This window comes from Mytilus trossulus, chromosome 11 (assembly GCF_036588685.1).
Source record: "Mytilus trossulus isolate FHL-02 chromosome 11, PNRI_Mtr1.1.1.hap1, whole genome shotgun sequence".
NCBI classification, from domain to species: domain Eukaryota; kingdom Metazoa; phylum Mollusca; class Bivalvia; order Mytilida; family Mytilidae; genus Mytilus; species Mytilus trossulus.
The window spans coordinates 11,522,397-11,539,408 of NC_086383.1; the positions used below are offsets into that span (position 1 = coordinate 11,522,397).

At 31.4% G+C, this 17,012-nt stretch overlaps 1 protein-coding gene across 1 annotated transcript; it reads left to right on the forward strand.

The window, feature by feature from the left end:
- Nucleotides 1-451: 451 nt before the first annotated feature.
- LOC134690727 (uncharacterized) lies at nt 452-4,816 on the forward strand. Its single transcript, XM_063550762.1, has 3 exons — nt 452-713; nt 2,755-2,916; nt 4,422-4,816. The coding sequence occupies exons 1-3, from the start codon at nt 521-523 to the stop codon at nt 4,589-4,591; spliced, it is 525 nt and encodes a 174-aa protein (XP_063406832.1). The 5' UTR covers nt 452-520; the 3' UTR covers nt 4,592-4,816.
- Nucleotides 4,817-17,012: the final 12,196 nt, after the last annotated feature.

The window sequence follows — 17,012 nt, forward strand, 5'->3', positions numbered from 1 at the left end:
GATAATAGATATACTATATAAATAGATTTATGTATCAAAGTTGATTCAGGCAAAATTGCATTTTAGTAGACATACGCAGTTTGTGGTTTTCTTATACATAAGAAAGAAAGATCTAGAAAATTTAGACTTCGTTGAACATTTCTCAATTCGTAGTTCACCTTAACCTATGAAATTTACAAAAATCGGTTTTTCCACTAAGACTAATATATCCACAGTAAATACGTATTGAATAATAAAAAAAAACTTAAGTTTTAACTAAAAAATCGCAAAAACACAAAAACAAAATTTGACGTAATTTATAATTTTACAAAGCACTCAGTGCCTTTTTAGGAAGGTTTCACTTGTATCCGTGTGCGTATCCAAACCACTACTAGTCATACGTCAAATACTTACTATAAAAGAATAGATTTAAAATTAGAAAATTCATTTATACATTTGCGAACCGAATTCTATTAAACCACATACTACGTGTTAACTTTAGACATTATCGAGTTTAAGCACTACAGACGACTAGTATTTTATGATGGCGGATACCTTAGCTACTATTCCACCGATGATTATTGGGGGAAGTATTATTACCACTGTATCATTCATTTTGCATATAATAGGATTTTCAACAACATATTGGTATAAAATTGGAGATGTTGTTCATATGGGATTATGGAAATCATGTATTCAATTAAATGGAGTAGAAGTGTGTAAATACTTTACAGGTATTTCTTTATGTTCCTGACAGAATTCATCTTTCCCTAAATCACAGATACATAGACTTCAAAATTTCAATTTTGAATTCTTTGCTGAGAAAAAGCAAGTAAAAATGACAGTGTGATGAACATTATTATTTAATATTTAATTTCAATATTGTAGTAAACTATTCTTTTAGATAGACTTAACCTATACAAATATGCTCTTATGAACCTAAAACGCAGGGTTCAATAAACCGTTAAGTATGTTGTTGTTTTTTATAAAAAAAAGGTAATGTGCGGTTATACGTGATATCACAACAGGTAAATATGTCATGTATTATATGCATCTTATTGCACAATGATATTGTCAGTAATTTAAATCATTAATCATTCGCTTGATGACAAAGGGCACTTTCAAATAATGTATCGAACTAATTGTTCTCATTTTGCTTATCATAATCATTAATAACCTAGTGTTATCTTCATAAAAATTGAAAGCAAACCAGATGAATATTATTCAAGGCATATAAGGGGTATATTTTTAACGAATTATCGATTATTTCATAGATGAAATTTTTTTATTTGAAAGTTTGCCTGTTCCCGTATTAATCTTCCAACACCAATATCACATCCTGTTTTCTTCAGTGATATTGTTTAAAAATTCAGTAGATTTATATAGATCCCTGTAAACTTATTGTGTATGCAAAGCATTTTATTCTGAAGGTTATACATTGAACGCGGTAGTAAGATAATAAAATGTGATTTTCATTTGTAACAATGTCTTCATTTTATTCATTTAAGGAATGACATTTTATATTGAATGAAGAAATAACATCAAAAATTTGGTGCACACTGACGAAACCACGTAGTGCGTTATTTAAAAGAGCGCACTGCATTTTTGAGGTTGTTTCGAATAGACAGAAAAACATATTTCAGTCGTTCCTTATAATTTATTCTAAATTCCATTTTTTTAAGGAGCAGATCGTGAAAAAACATTACTGACGTCACAGTCACATGACAACATTATGTCTATGAGCTGAAAGACAAAAAAACAGAAGTCGTGTTTCGTCCAAAATTAAATTATTAAAATATAATGTATTGTCGAGGACCGTACAGTGCCTTATAGTTGTTTACAATGTCCTGCAGTCTCTAGTAGATGGTTGGCTCCATGGCAACATACCAATTATCTTTATTCTGGACTATCGGACTGATTTCAGTATTTACCGATAAAATGTACATTTCCCATTTGCGTACGCTTTATTATGTGGAGAAGGTGTGATGTTGGATCTTGAATTGGTATTTCATTGTTTTGAATGATTAACAGAATTGAAAATTGAATTCATGTGCTTCAATAAATCAATTCTAATTTAGTTTGAATAATTCATCGCGTATATATCAGCAGAGTGTCATCTATTTCTTTTAATGAAATAAAATGCTTAACGAGTTGATTGGCACAAAACGACACGTGTTATTTAATAACATAAAAATGACAAGCTTTGAAATTGTCAGTGAAGTAGATGTTTTTGAATATTAACACAGCTACAAATGTTTTAATAAATGTCGTCCTTTCAGTGACCGATATTTTATCAAACAAAATAAAATGCATTACATCATACGATCATGCTAACCTTATTATTGTAATTTAATGTAGTTGGGATGATGTAATCACTACAATAACATTAAGCGTGTTAATAGCCAAAACAGCCTTACTAGGTTCAGTGATGACATAAAATTGTTTGCCTTTATTTCGACGGATCATTGTATATTTGAGGTTGTTGAATATTAAGGAGAATAAGACTATCAGACGATTGGATTTTAGACAAGGATACAAGTAATGCTTGTGCATAGGGTTTATTTACCGTCCAACTTGTAAATGCCTCAGTATGCGTATTCAAGTTTAATTTGGCTCTTTCATGTAGAAAATTAACAAAATTGCAAATTATCGTCATATATAAAGGTACAAACGAAGTATACTAAGAAAAACTGTCTGCCTACATTCCCGTGTTTTTTATCGGAAGATATCCTAACACACATATTTTTTTACCTGATTTTTATAATATTATTGCAGATGCACCAGTACGGGACGCCCAACTCGCAGCTGCAGGAGTTCTGGAATGTTTTGCACTGGTAGCCTTTTTTGCAGCTTTGGTATGTGCTTTCCTAAAGATGTTTGTACTCAAGGAAAAAGGAATAATGTTTGTTGTTATTGGCTTACTTAATTTTATTGCAGGTAAATATTAATAACTTAATTGACAATAATATCAATGTGAAATTCATTATGAAAAAAGTTCAATAACAAAAGTATCAAAGGAAAATCAAAACAGAAAGTCCCTTGTCAAATGGCAAAATTAAAAACTCAAACACGTCAAACGAATGGAAAACAACTGCCTAATTTATGACTTGCTACAGGCATTTTCCTATGTAGAAAATGTTGGATTAAAAGAGGGACGAAAGATACCAAAGGGATAGTCAAACTCATAAATCTAAAACAAACTGACAACGCCGTGGCTAAAAATGAAAAAGACAAACAGAAAAACAACAGTACACATGACACAACATAGAAAACTAAAGAATAAACAACACAAACCCCACCAAAAACTGGGGGTGATCTCAGGTGCTCCGGAAGGGTAAGCAGATCCTGCTCCACATGTGGCACCCGTCGATTAAACCTGGTTTCCTGTGGCACCCGTGGATTAAACCTGGTTTTATAGCTAGCTTAACCGCTAAAATGTATGAGAATCGCATAGAATTTCATGATATTGACAATGATGTGAGAGCAAAACAAACAGACATGTTTAATCCCGCCACGTTCTGTGTGTGCCTGTCCCAAGTCGGGAGCCTCTGGTTCAGTGGTTGTCGTTGGTTGTTGTCCGTCATATTCATATAAATCTTAGATTTTTTTCTTATAAATTAAGCCGTTGGTTTTCTCAATTGAAAGTTTCATATTTTTCATGTCGGGGCTTTTTATAGCGGACTATGCGGTATGGGTTTTTCTCATGGTTGAAGGCCGTACGTTTGCCTATAATTGTATTCATCCAAGTTTTGTTAACTTTGGTATACCTACTTGTTTCGTACATACTATATACTTGTTTAACATACTCGAAACGACGTGCCAAAATTACAATTGAACTTCAAATTCTTTACGTTTGGATTAATGACAGAATGGTAAACAATGATGATTCGATTCTTGTTTTGAATTAAGTATTTGTTAATACATCTTGAGTGTAATATTATTGAAAATATTTATAATGGTTGAGGAATTAACGCTTGAATAATTGTCTTATACTGTTGATGTTAGTTGATAACCAGAAAAATAGAGAGTTTGTTATGCCGTGACACAATAAAGCTTAGGATATCGCATGCCTCTCACAATGTATGTTGTGAAATACTTCCAAAAAAGGACCGTGGTCGCCTGCAAGTTGCGATTATTATGAAGTAGATGTCTTTTTCGTAAGGTATTCCTGCTTTTTGAAAGCACTCACAAACCTCTAAATTTGACCCTGTAGCATGTGCTTCATATTAGTTTCTTTCAAATTAAATCAAAATTTATATGACTGACACTAATTGAGAAGTAAGCCATATATTGAAGTTGAGAACAACAGGAGGTCGCCCATTATATAAACATTTACAACTTGGTATTTGCATTTTCAGTCATAATAAATACAGCCTGAGGGTAATTATAACTTGGAAATCAGTGTAATTAGTCCGTTTAACAAATATGTTATTTTCATTCAGGAGGACTTGCCTTGATCGGAACAATAGTATTTGCAACAGAGTCTAATGGAAGCATAACGCTGGATTCTTCAAAGTTCCACTACTCATTTGGACTGTGTATTGTAGGTGGAATCGGAGGATTTTTTTCGGGCATTGTATTCATCCTAGCTTGGCGATGGGTGAGAAACTAATGGAAACGCTTAGATCAAAGATATATTTGTATAAACGTCATTTCTATGAAATAAGTCAACGAATGAAACTACATTTAGCCCGATTCTCTTTAGCAATACTAATGTATTCGAAGGATTTAAACAATGTCATGATATGCTATGTTTTGTAATGTAAAACTGTATGAACAATGACAAGAAATAACGTATCTCATGTTTTGTAAATAGAACAGCGTGATTGTTTTTTTTTCCCTTGTGTTGTAAAAGAGTTATATTCATCCGCCTTAAGCCTCAACCTTCAGGTTTATGTTAAATTAAAAAAAAGAAAAAAAGTAGAAATATAAAATTGCAAAGCTTGGTTAAGTCATATCCTGATATGAAAGTCGAGACAATTCCATATCACTGTATGAAAGGCGAGGTAATGTCATATCATTGTATGAAAGGCGAAATAATGCTATAAAAGGCGAGATAATTCCATATCATTGTATAAAAAGCTAGATAATGCCATACCATTGTATAAAAGGCGAGATAATGTCATATCATTGTATGAAAGGCGAGATAATGTCATCTCATTGTATAAAAGGCGAGATAATGTCATATCATTGTATAAAAGGCGAGATAATTCCATATCATTGTATAAAAGGCTAGATAATATCATAGCATTGTATAAAAAACTAGATAGTTCCATATCATTGTATAAAAGGCTAGATAATGTCATATCATTGTATAAAAGGCGAGGTAATGTCATATCATTGTATGAAAGGCGAGATAATGTCATCTCATTGTATAAAAGGCGAGATAATGTCATCTCATTGTATAAAAGGCAAGATAATGTCATAGCATTGTATAAAAGGCGAGATAATGCCATAGCATTGTATAAAAGGCTAGATAATATCATATCATTGTATAAAAAGCTAGATAATTCCATATCATTGTATAAAAGGCGAGATAATGTCATATTATGGTATAAAAGGAGAGATAATGTCATATCATTGTATAAAAGGCGAGATAATGTCATATCATTGTATAAAAGGCGAGATAATGTCATATCATTGTATAAAAGGCTAGATAATGTCATATCATTGTATAAAAGGCGAGATAATGTCATATTATTGTATAAAAGGCGAGATAATGTCATATCATTGTATAAAAGGCGAGATAATGTCATATTATTGTATAAAAGGCGAGGTAATGTCATATCATTGTATAAAAGGCTAGGTAATATCATATCATTGTATAAAAGGCGAGATAATGTCATATTATTGTATAAAAGGCGAGGTAATGTCATATCATTGTATAAAAGGCGAGGTAATGTCATATCATTGTATAAAAGGCGAGATAATGTCATATTATTGTATAAAAGGCTAGATAATGCCATATCATTGTATAAAAGGCGAGATTATACAAATATAGCCTTTGTGTGAGGTCGATACTATCAGATTATTACATGGCATTTTTCATATCGCATGTATTATCAGCCCTAGGTTCAATATCAGCACAATAGCCGCATGACTCGATATTGAACGAGGGCTGATAATACATGCGATATGAAAAATGACATGTTATGATCTTTTTATCATATGCTTCAACAATGGAGAAAAATAACTGATTCGTATATTGATCCTTTTACGTGGTTCTGTAATAGAAGTTCATTGATTGAAAAGTTCACGGACGTCGGACCCCACATTTAGTACATTCGATATGAAAATCATTTGCCTCAACAGAGAAGAAACACATTTTAATATGGACGAATCGACAAAAACAAACAAAAATTATCAATACATATAATGAAGACTGTTTGACAACTTTTTAAAGTAACTTTCTTAATTATGTTAAACTTTTAAACAATGCATTTATTTAATAATTTGTTTGGGTTTTTTTGGGGTTTTTTTTGGTGTTTTTTTTATATTATTTCACAAAATATACTTTCCAGTATCACAAATTATTGTTTTGTACACTGCTTTGTAATGGTTTTCACTGAAAACGTAGCATTGAGGTGTATTTTCCGGAATTTGCCGAGTATCACCGGAATGACATGTGATAACGTTACGGAAAGGCATGTGATAACAATCGAAGCATGTGATAAACTTTTCATATCAGCCCGCTAAGGACCAATTCGAAAAATATAGAATTTACGTTAATTTAATGGTATTATCATACAGTAAAAATTATATGTTATTTAGTCTAAGTATATGATAAAAGGATGAGGATTTATCATATACTTGTATAAAATATTACTAAAATTTTACAGTTCAATAACATGTGAAAATATCAAAAGGCTATGAAAGAATTACTAGGTTTATTAACCAGACTCCTAAGAATTTCCACAGCGGGCTGATAAAGGTACCTTTATTAACTACTTCCGGAATTTTATCACATGCCTTTCCGTTAATTTCCGTGACGTTTATCACATGCAACTTCGTGCAATTCCGGAAATTTGATTTAAAACGACAACAGAACGCGGAAAACGGCAAGTGATAAGACTTTTCCCAAAATAGTTGACAAACAAAAATGAATTAAGTTGAACCTGTTTTGAAAGACATATTAAAATGAGGTGACAATATTATTGAAAAACATGACAAAACAAATAAAATTCTTGATATATCAATAAAACAATTAAAGTAAAGAATTTGTTTTGGTTGTCTGTAAATATTTTATGAAAGTGCAAAGACAAACAAAAGTAAATTTTAATATATAGTTCTTGTCTGAATATCTTCTGCTGAAGTATATGATAAAAAGATAATTACATGTCATTTTTCATATCAGACCCTTTATCGGCCCTCGTTCATGATATCAGCCCTCGAGCCTGCGGCTCTTGGGCTGATATCACAACCTTGGGCCGATAAAGGGTTTGATATGAAAAATGCCATGTAATAATCTATACATATTGACCTGAAAGAAGTATATTGACTGAGGACGAAGTCCGAGGTCGATATACTTCTTTGGGTCGATATATCCTGTATTGACCTCATACAAAAGCTATATTTGTTATATTATTAATTTCCGACCATATTTGTATCCAAATCGTCATTTAGGTTTGTTGGAATTTTATAGATATTACATTGTCTCGTAGAAAATAAAAACTTATTAGTTGTTATTTCATTTACTTTTTTTTTTATGTATTTGAAGATTTATTTTTTCAAATATCGTGTGTTTCAAAACGTTTTAAAACAATATCCTGAAATTCATTACATGACGTCACAAAGTATATCGGTTTTAAGATATTCTAAAAATAACCGTGCGATATGCTTTTTGCCGGTCAATATGCTTTTTGCTATCCGCCGTTTTCTCTCTACCTTCGAAAATATAGTTTAACATGTGACTATCACTAAACGAATCAAATTTGTTAAAATATACGAATTAATAATATGATGTCATATTGTATGCACGGCGAGAGGATGTCATATCATTGTATGCAAGGCAATATAATGCAATTTTGAAAATTGTATGCAAGGCGATATATATAGATTATAACATGGCATTTTTTCTATCAGATCCCTTACCAACCCTAGTTCAGGATATCAGCCCGAGAACCAACAGGCACGAGGGATGATTTTGATTATTGGCTGATAACATGGATAAGGTGTCTGATATAAAAAAAAAAAAGTCATGTTATGTTGTTTTTTATCATATACTCCGGCAGGAGACATGCAGACAAAAAATATTTTTAAAACTTTGAAAAAAATGCATTTTTGGTAATATTTGTTTTACATTTTTTAATAATATATTTTTCTGCTTCCCAATATTTTTTTTATTCAACTTTGTTTTGTTTTACACAAAAACCATTGAGGTGTATTTTTCCGGAATTTACGGACTAACGTCAAAATGTCATACGTTACAGAAATGCATGCGACAATAACCGGAAGCATCTGATATAAAACGGAAGCAGTTGAAATAAACCGGAAGCAGTTGATAACAAAAGTCATATCACACGGCTAAAGCAATTCTTCAAATTTAATGAATAAACATATGTACAAATTAGTTGTATCAAGGGGTACACGTATACCACTATTTTCTATAAGTATATGATAAAACGTCATTTTATTGTATGCAAACTATGATTAAGTCCTAGAACGGCATATAAGTCTTGATATTGGAATTTTTAACGTGTGTAAGGTGTTAATATGCTGAGTTATTCATTATATGCTGTACATTTCGTTAATGATTTAGACATTTGTATTTTATTATTTATAATAAAGAATGTTGTTAAAGGTAAAACAGATATTAAAATGTGCGCATTTGTTATATGCATTCATTAATTATTTTACTTTATATCTCAAGATTTTTCATTATGGTGTGCATTTTTCGTATTAATGAATTCAAACTCAATAGTCGATAGTGAACAAACAAAGCCAAATGTGGCTTTAAAAAAGTCGAAACAAGAGTACAACGAACACAAAATAGAAAACCAATGACTGAGTAACACAAACCCCAATAAAACTTGGTAGTTATCTCAGGTGCTTCGGAAGGGTAAGCGAAATTTGTTCAACATGTGGCATCCGTCATATTGTTCATATTAGTACACCCCCCGTGATAAGTCTGATTGCGTAGGTCAAATTTGGAGAAAGGAAACGGGTTTTAGTGACGACAATTGTAACAGATCCGTTTTCATTTATGAAACGAATACCCAACACGGTGAACCAACTCGGAATGGCATTCGTAAAACATTCACACCTATCTTTAATAGGATGTAGGATTTTTATAAAATGTGCAAAAAAGTTGCGGCTACGTCGCTTGAAATTCCATGTCCATCCAATCTTTAAATATTTTATTAACATGTTTCTTTCGTATAGAACCGAATTATTACATTGGTATAGAAGTCATAATACTAAACTTAATAGACCAATGCAATAATATCCTTAGCAGTCCAGTATTTTGAATTACCAATACATTCGTTCTCAATTTTCAGGGAAAGATGATTTTATTTAACCCAAAAGAAACAACGTTTAAAAGAGGGACGAAAATACCAGAGTGACAGTCAAACTCATTTACAGAAAATAAACTGACAACGCCATGACTAAAAAAGACAAACAGACAAACAAAAGTACACATGACACAATATAGAAAACTAAAGAATAAGTAATACGAACCCCACCAAAAACTAAAAAAACAGGTCTCCGGAAGGGTAAGCAGATCCTGTTCCACATGTGGAACCCCCTCGTGTTATTCATGTTATAACAAATCTGGTAAATAGTCTAATTCGGTAGGTCACATTCATAAAAGGGAAGGGGGTTGTTGTTACGACGTAAGGAACATATCCGATATCATTTGTGAAACGGTTATTCCATAACGGTGAACCAAATTGTGAAGGCGTCCGTAAAATTTACGAAGGGATGATTTCAATTTCATCATTTGGAACTCTTTGTTTAATAGCTTCCTTGTGAGCAGCAACCCTCTATTAAGAAAATCATGATAAGAAATGCAAGCACGGGAATATCGTATCAATTGAGAGATGTTTACCCCGTATGCATGTGCTGCTAAAATGTTGCTACTAAGAAATGGAAAGTTCACAATTAGAAAGCTGAAATCATCTTTTTTGTCGAAAAGTTTTGTTTTCAAAACATAATGTTCATAATCTTTATAATTGTTAAGTATGACAAGTATTCAAGGTAAGATAAATGCAGATTCCTCTTCAAAAAACATTACGTGTCATACAAGATAATAATTGAAGACACATTTGAAAACTGGATGAACTCAATGGAGAATATAATAGAAATCATGTCGGAAGCTTAAATTGTAAAATAACAAAAGACCCGAACTCCGAGGAAATTTCAAAACAAAAAGTCTCAAAAGGCTCAAAACTTCACACGAATGAATAACAACTGTCACATTCCTGACTTGGTCCATGCATTTTTTCATGAGGAAATGGTGTATTAAACCTGGTTTTGTTGTTATGAATATAGTGAAAATATTTATCTTTATGTTTCTGGTATTAACGTCTTATGTTTATGACGTTATTGTGTACCTTTGTATTGGGCATGAGATATAGCATTGCGAATAAAGTAACACAACGCAAAGTATAGAGAATTATTATTTTTTTCAATACATTTGTAGCCAGTTAAACCTCCCACTCGCATAAAAATCGCATACAATTCCATTATGTTGACGACAATGTGCGAATAAATAAGAATACATAAAAGATAAAACTGTAAAAAAAAATTCGCGTGTTTCAATTACCAATAACAGTAGAATACCGATGTTAAAAACTCATAAATCCATGGACAAGAAACAAACTAAAACATAAATATAAGAGGAGAACAACGAAACAACACTAAAATGTAACACACACAAAAACGAACCAAGCATCAGGCAAAATCTCACGAGAATAACAAATATAACATCAAAACCAAATGCATGAATTTGGAATAGACAAGTACCGTGACACGACTTATCGCAATGTGAATTTACACTAAAACATAAGAGAAAACAAACGACGCAACGTTAAAATGTAACACACACAGAAGCGAACAACAGCATAAGAATATCCATATTCCTGACTTGGTACATGACATTTTGAAAGGAAACAAATGGTGGGTTGAACCTGGTGTTGTGGCATGCCAAACCTCGCATTTAAAGGCAATGTTAAATATAAAATTGAAATGACAACATTATATTACAGGACTACAAAACAAATAAAAAGAAAAATGTATTAGACAAGGAAAAACATGATTAATAGATAACAAAAAGCATCAGGTTTAAAATTCAATACGCCAAAAAACGCACCTCGACCACACAAGACTCACAAGTCAGATATAAAAGATCGACAGTGAAAAAAAGTGCAAAGTTGCACAGCACTGAAGATCAAAAGTTAAAAAAGGTTGTGTGAATACGGCTATGTTTAATGCTTGGGATAAGAACATCCTTATTATTAAGAACAATTAGTGCATTGTAAACAGTAAATTTATCAAATGAATATAAAGGATACACATAATGAAACTGAAGTGTCAACTAATTACAGAAAACAAAATTCCAATACATAATACAAAGACCAACACAGAATAGACACAACCGACTCATTCCAGGCCTCAACGCAATAAATCATAAAAATTACGTCACATACGAAGTGGTGAAAAGGCACAAAAATGACGTCACATTTGAATTTCTGAATTTTCTGAAACAGCACAAAAATGACGTCACATATGAAAAACTATATCTCAAAAGTAGGATAGAATTAGGATTGATTTAAGTTTATAATACTAAATAAACTAAATACTGATATTAAATGTAAACACAATGCATATTGCAATACTTATTAATAGCAGTTAACTATAATATATATGTCCAGTTTGTTATGAATCCAACTTCAAACGTACATTATCGTACAGATTACGTTGAACAAAATCAAAACTAATAAATGAAGGCGGTGATTATTTGTCCTTCCATAACACATAAATAAAATAGCAAAGACGTTAACACATTTGATAAAATTCGATGAGAATTACAAGATATAACAATAAACATTTAAACTATATACATGAATTTGGGATAGACAAGTACCGTAACACGTCTTATAGTAATGCGAATTCACACTCAGCAAAACAGTCACAATCGGGAATAAGTCACGTTTGCTAATTAAAAGATTAGTCGACATAATGACGGCATGTGGTAAATATTCCTTAGCTAGTTTGGTCAAAGACAGATCGTATGGATCCACCAACTCGTGATGGTATCCATAAAATTTACGGAGTTTCAATTTTAATCTGTCCTCCTCATAACTTTGTCGGATCAGTTTCTGCGTAAGAAGCACACTCCTGTATATGAAGTCCGTATAGTGTGAACAAGCACGTGAAAACACTCGTCAGTCCGCTCGTATAAAAAAAAGTAAAAAACGCCAAATAAAGTACAACATTGAAGAGCATTATATTATAACATCGGTTTTCCTCTGTCTGTATTTTTCAAAACTTGATCAGAACTTTTTGTTGCAATGTATAGTACATGTATCGGTTGTATATATATGTATTGGTGAAACTATTTCTGGAACTAAATACACATTCAGCTATATGCAGCTTATTTTAGCGTTTTACCAATTGCAATTTCATGTATTGCCTCATCCAAATCCAGAAATATACATGAGCTCTGATCATTGTGGTTTGAATTCTAGTTTCTCAGATCAACCTTCTGTAATAGACGAGAGTTTGGTTCCATCATCGACGTGTTGCTTAACGTCCATAGCAACTTGACCGTGCGAGTGCACCTTAGATATCGCGGCCTTTAGAGCTACCTTTGAATATGTAGTGCGATGTAAAACTGGTGATAATTTAATGAGGATGTTTTTATCGTAAGAATCAAAGTTCAAAGTACTCGAACCCGAAGTCTGAATTTTTCTTGAACTAAAAGTGAAATGATGTTTACGTTATCATTGTTTACATGACCATTTACACTATAATGAAAAACTGGTTGGTTTCAAAGACAATTAAAATAATCTTTTCGGGGCTTATTGATATCTTTGCGATGTTTTGATCAAATACTTTTTTCCATGTGGTCGAAGTATGTGACTCTCTGGAAAAAATACATGGTTGTTGCTTATGTACGCCCACCTATAATAATAATACTAATAACAACATCTGTATTTAGAGAGAGTAATTAATTTGGATTACACCAATTTGCAATAAGGCTCTCTTAATACAATTATAATTTAAAAAATAAACAATACAAATTAAATAATAATTAAAAACCAATTGTTCAGAGAACAATTGAAGGTCTTTCCGACCTATACAATATATTTTGATGTGAAAAATTATAAACTCGGTGAGAGATATAAGTATCAGTACCAAATGATTGTACGCTGAATTAAAAATACATGGTTACTCTTTGTTTGAAATGAGGAAGATAATTTGTTTCTTCGGGTTTTCTCATTTGATAATTTACTTGACACTGATTCCAAAAATTTAAGGTTATATGTACTTTTGCATTAAATAAGTACATAAAAGCTACTTCCGGTTTACCCTTTCAACTTCAATTTACCACATGCCGCAGCTAACAATTTTGTTAAAATGTTTAGTCGATATCATGTAAGAGATCTAAAAATAAGTGATAACAAGGCAAAATAAAAATTTAGAACATGACCTTGACCTTTGACATTGACCTGATTTTCCTTTTTTGGACCAATTACCTCAAATTAAAATACCCTAGGTCTCTTTCGCTTATGATTTATCAGTTATAAACGCATATCAATTCTATCAAATGCATAATGTGGATTAACTCTCATCCGGAGTGTCCGGAATGCTTCCGTCAAAATTAAACAAAACATCCAGAGGACATGACAGGCAATTAGGAAAAATAAATTTGTCGGTTATTATACAGTTGCAAAGTATTTGAAAAACTCGAAAACAGTGTTGGGTAATATAACTCTTCATTGGAGAAGTATTTCGATAACCGTTGTAAGTTTCAAAAGAGTAAAAACTGTTCGATATCATATAACAAAGCGACATCTTGCAAAAAAACAAAAAGGGCGGAAGAAACAAATTAGACGTAAGAAAAAAAATTTAATAAACAGAACAAAACCAAAAGGTATGCAATACAATTTAAATACTATAAACAATTATAGCTATATGACATTACAGAACAAATATCTTGGTAATGTTAAAAGTACACATATTTGTAGTTATGTTTACACTGTAATACTGTGTTTGATTATTTAATTGTATTGCTTTTTGTCTACTGTACAAGAAAGTAGACTTATACAGCTCTGTATTTGGTTTTGGAATTGTAAAATTATCTGAGGACGACAACCTCGTATTATATTTTTGGTTTGCAGAAGCTGATAAAATAAGACTGGAAATATATTCTGGATCTAAGCCAAGTTTAGCCTATACATTAGTAATGTTCAATTAGTAATGATTTATGATTATATATTCTTTGTGTAATCAGTACAATGATACATTTGAGAAATATATCGCTCGAAGGTAAGGTGTAATCATGTTCGTCTCAAATTATTCGTGCTGCCCTCTTTGTGATTTTAGTATTTTTTTATCCTTTTTATTAAGGCTAAGAAAGAGTTTACTTTTTTTTATTATATAAGTCAATATAAGAAGACCAAGATAGAGATAAATCAACAAAAATACCTAGAATGTTTTCACATGTACCTTCTTAATTTGTTGTCAATTTATGGCAAAACTAATGTTTTCATTTGATGTAACTGAAAGGTTCTGTTTAGAGCCAATTACATATAGCTTTCGTTTTAGATACTTTTACAGCCATTTTATTATCATCACACCAGCGAAAAATATCTTGCCAAACCGTATAAAGTTTTCGGCAGATGCATACCTCAATTCTATGTGGCTATTTGTTGTTGTCGTTTCGTGTGTGTTTTTTAAGAAAGACATACCGTCCTATAAAACAATGTAAAATGTTCTATTTAATACTCATTCTCTGTAACCACTTAAACTTTTTCGGCACACATAGTCACCGATCTTTCTGAAAATTGGCTGATATGTAGATCCCATTGGACTAGTCAGAAAAATAATGCCAACCGATATATATTTTGGTTGGTTACCATGGTAACGGCAGAGAAAGTTGAGATTTTTGAGAAAAGTGCAATATTTGGTGTAGTGTTGTAAAATTATGCAGCTACATCTACTACAATGAAACACAAAAGTAATTAAATTCAGTCTTGTTTTACTCAAAAATCGAAAAAAAGTTATGGGTATTCTACCTAGAAACATGCAAAATTAATTTCTAAAAAGTGATCATTGATCAATATTCCTCATAATACGAATTATCTCCCTTTGATTGGTGACGCTAATGACCGGACTAAAATTAAAACGCTAATAACTTTTTTTATTTCTCAAAGGGTGTTTGTCAAATTTAAATTGTTATAAATTTAGACCATTCAATCAGGAACTTTGATACTAACTTAGTATAATAGTCCCAGATTCAAAGCATAAATATAAGAAACAAATATAGAAAACTGTTTTAAACCTGAACAAATGAAAGAACTTATAACTTTTTTAATTTATAAACGGATTTATTTTAAATTTGAAATATAATAAAATTTGATCATTTAATATATAAATTATAAATTATAATGAAAAAAAAGAGAAAAAATATTAAAAAATTCAGAACAAATCAGAAAACGTGACCTTTTCTAACGTTGTCAATGATCTGACCGATGAAATTTATAAATATAGGAAAAAATTTGTTTTGGGGTAAAAACTTGACCTGACCAAAATTGACTGTGTCTTGGTAGTTGTACTACCAAAAGTCCATTAGTATTGGACTTCTGGTACTATCTAAATACTTATTTATATCTTAAAGGATTTGCTTAAAATCTATAAGAACATTTTTTTTTTATAATTCCATTTTTAAACAGTTTAGAGTAATTTGACGAGCACTGGATTATTAAAATTTTGTATGGTATTGAGTAGTATATTGTATTTAACTGTGTTGTAACTTATGTTGTATATAACCGGTTATAATTTGACACGTTTGATCACAAATATAAAGTAACAGACAAAAGGTGTGATTGAAGTAGGCCAAAAAATACATGCAAGTTGTAGTCCCCGAGGGTATCACCAGCCCAGTAGCTGGTACTTCGGTACTGGCATGAAAATACAGATTTTTTGTGTTATTAAAATTTGCTGTTACAAAATATTAGAAATTATTATAAATTAAAGAATGTTTCTCCCTCATACATTAAGCTCTGATTCCTTTCACGGATTTGACTATACTTTTTGGACCTTTTGGATTATAGCTCTTAATCTTTTGTTAAAGCTTTGGATTTCAAATATTTTGGCCACGAGCATCACTGAAGAGACATGTATTGTCGAAATGCGCTTCTGGTGCAAGAAAATTGGTACCGTTAATTTTATTGCATATAGTTTGTTTTTTAACATTTTCTTACAGTAAATAACGTTTTCCACGTACATATACTTAAGGCATGGCCGAGCCTTGTGCAGGAAATCTTTGTAGTTTTGTGGACCACTTGAGGTATACCCGAGCCCTTGCATGCATGATATTTTATCAGTTTAATAAAAAAAATCATAGAATATCAGTAAACATATTCGCGGACTTTACTTAAGGGTTGACAGAAACTTGTCTTAGTTTTAAATGTTCCCGAATGTCAATCATTTGTCATTTATCATTTGCAAATATGTTTGTCAGGAATTTAATTTTTCTTATTTTATAAAATTAATGGTCCAATCTAAGCGTTTCCATAAATTTGATGCAAAGCCTAATACATATAAATAGGTATAAAGTCCTTTTCCCTGGTCATGATAATGGTCAGTATGTAGGACAGAAAGTCACAGACAAAAAGTCGCTGACAAAAAGTATCATGTATTTTATGTCATTAACATTGACTCCTGTTTCAAAGTAAAATCCTTTTTTTTTTTTACAAAAAGACAAAAAACATTTTTTTGAGGAATATCCCCCTGTAATAGGCTTTTAGTGAAAATCAAAGTATATGTACAAGTATATAAAATTCTTTTCAAGTTACTCTGTGTAA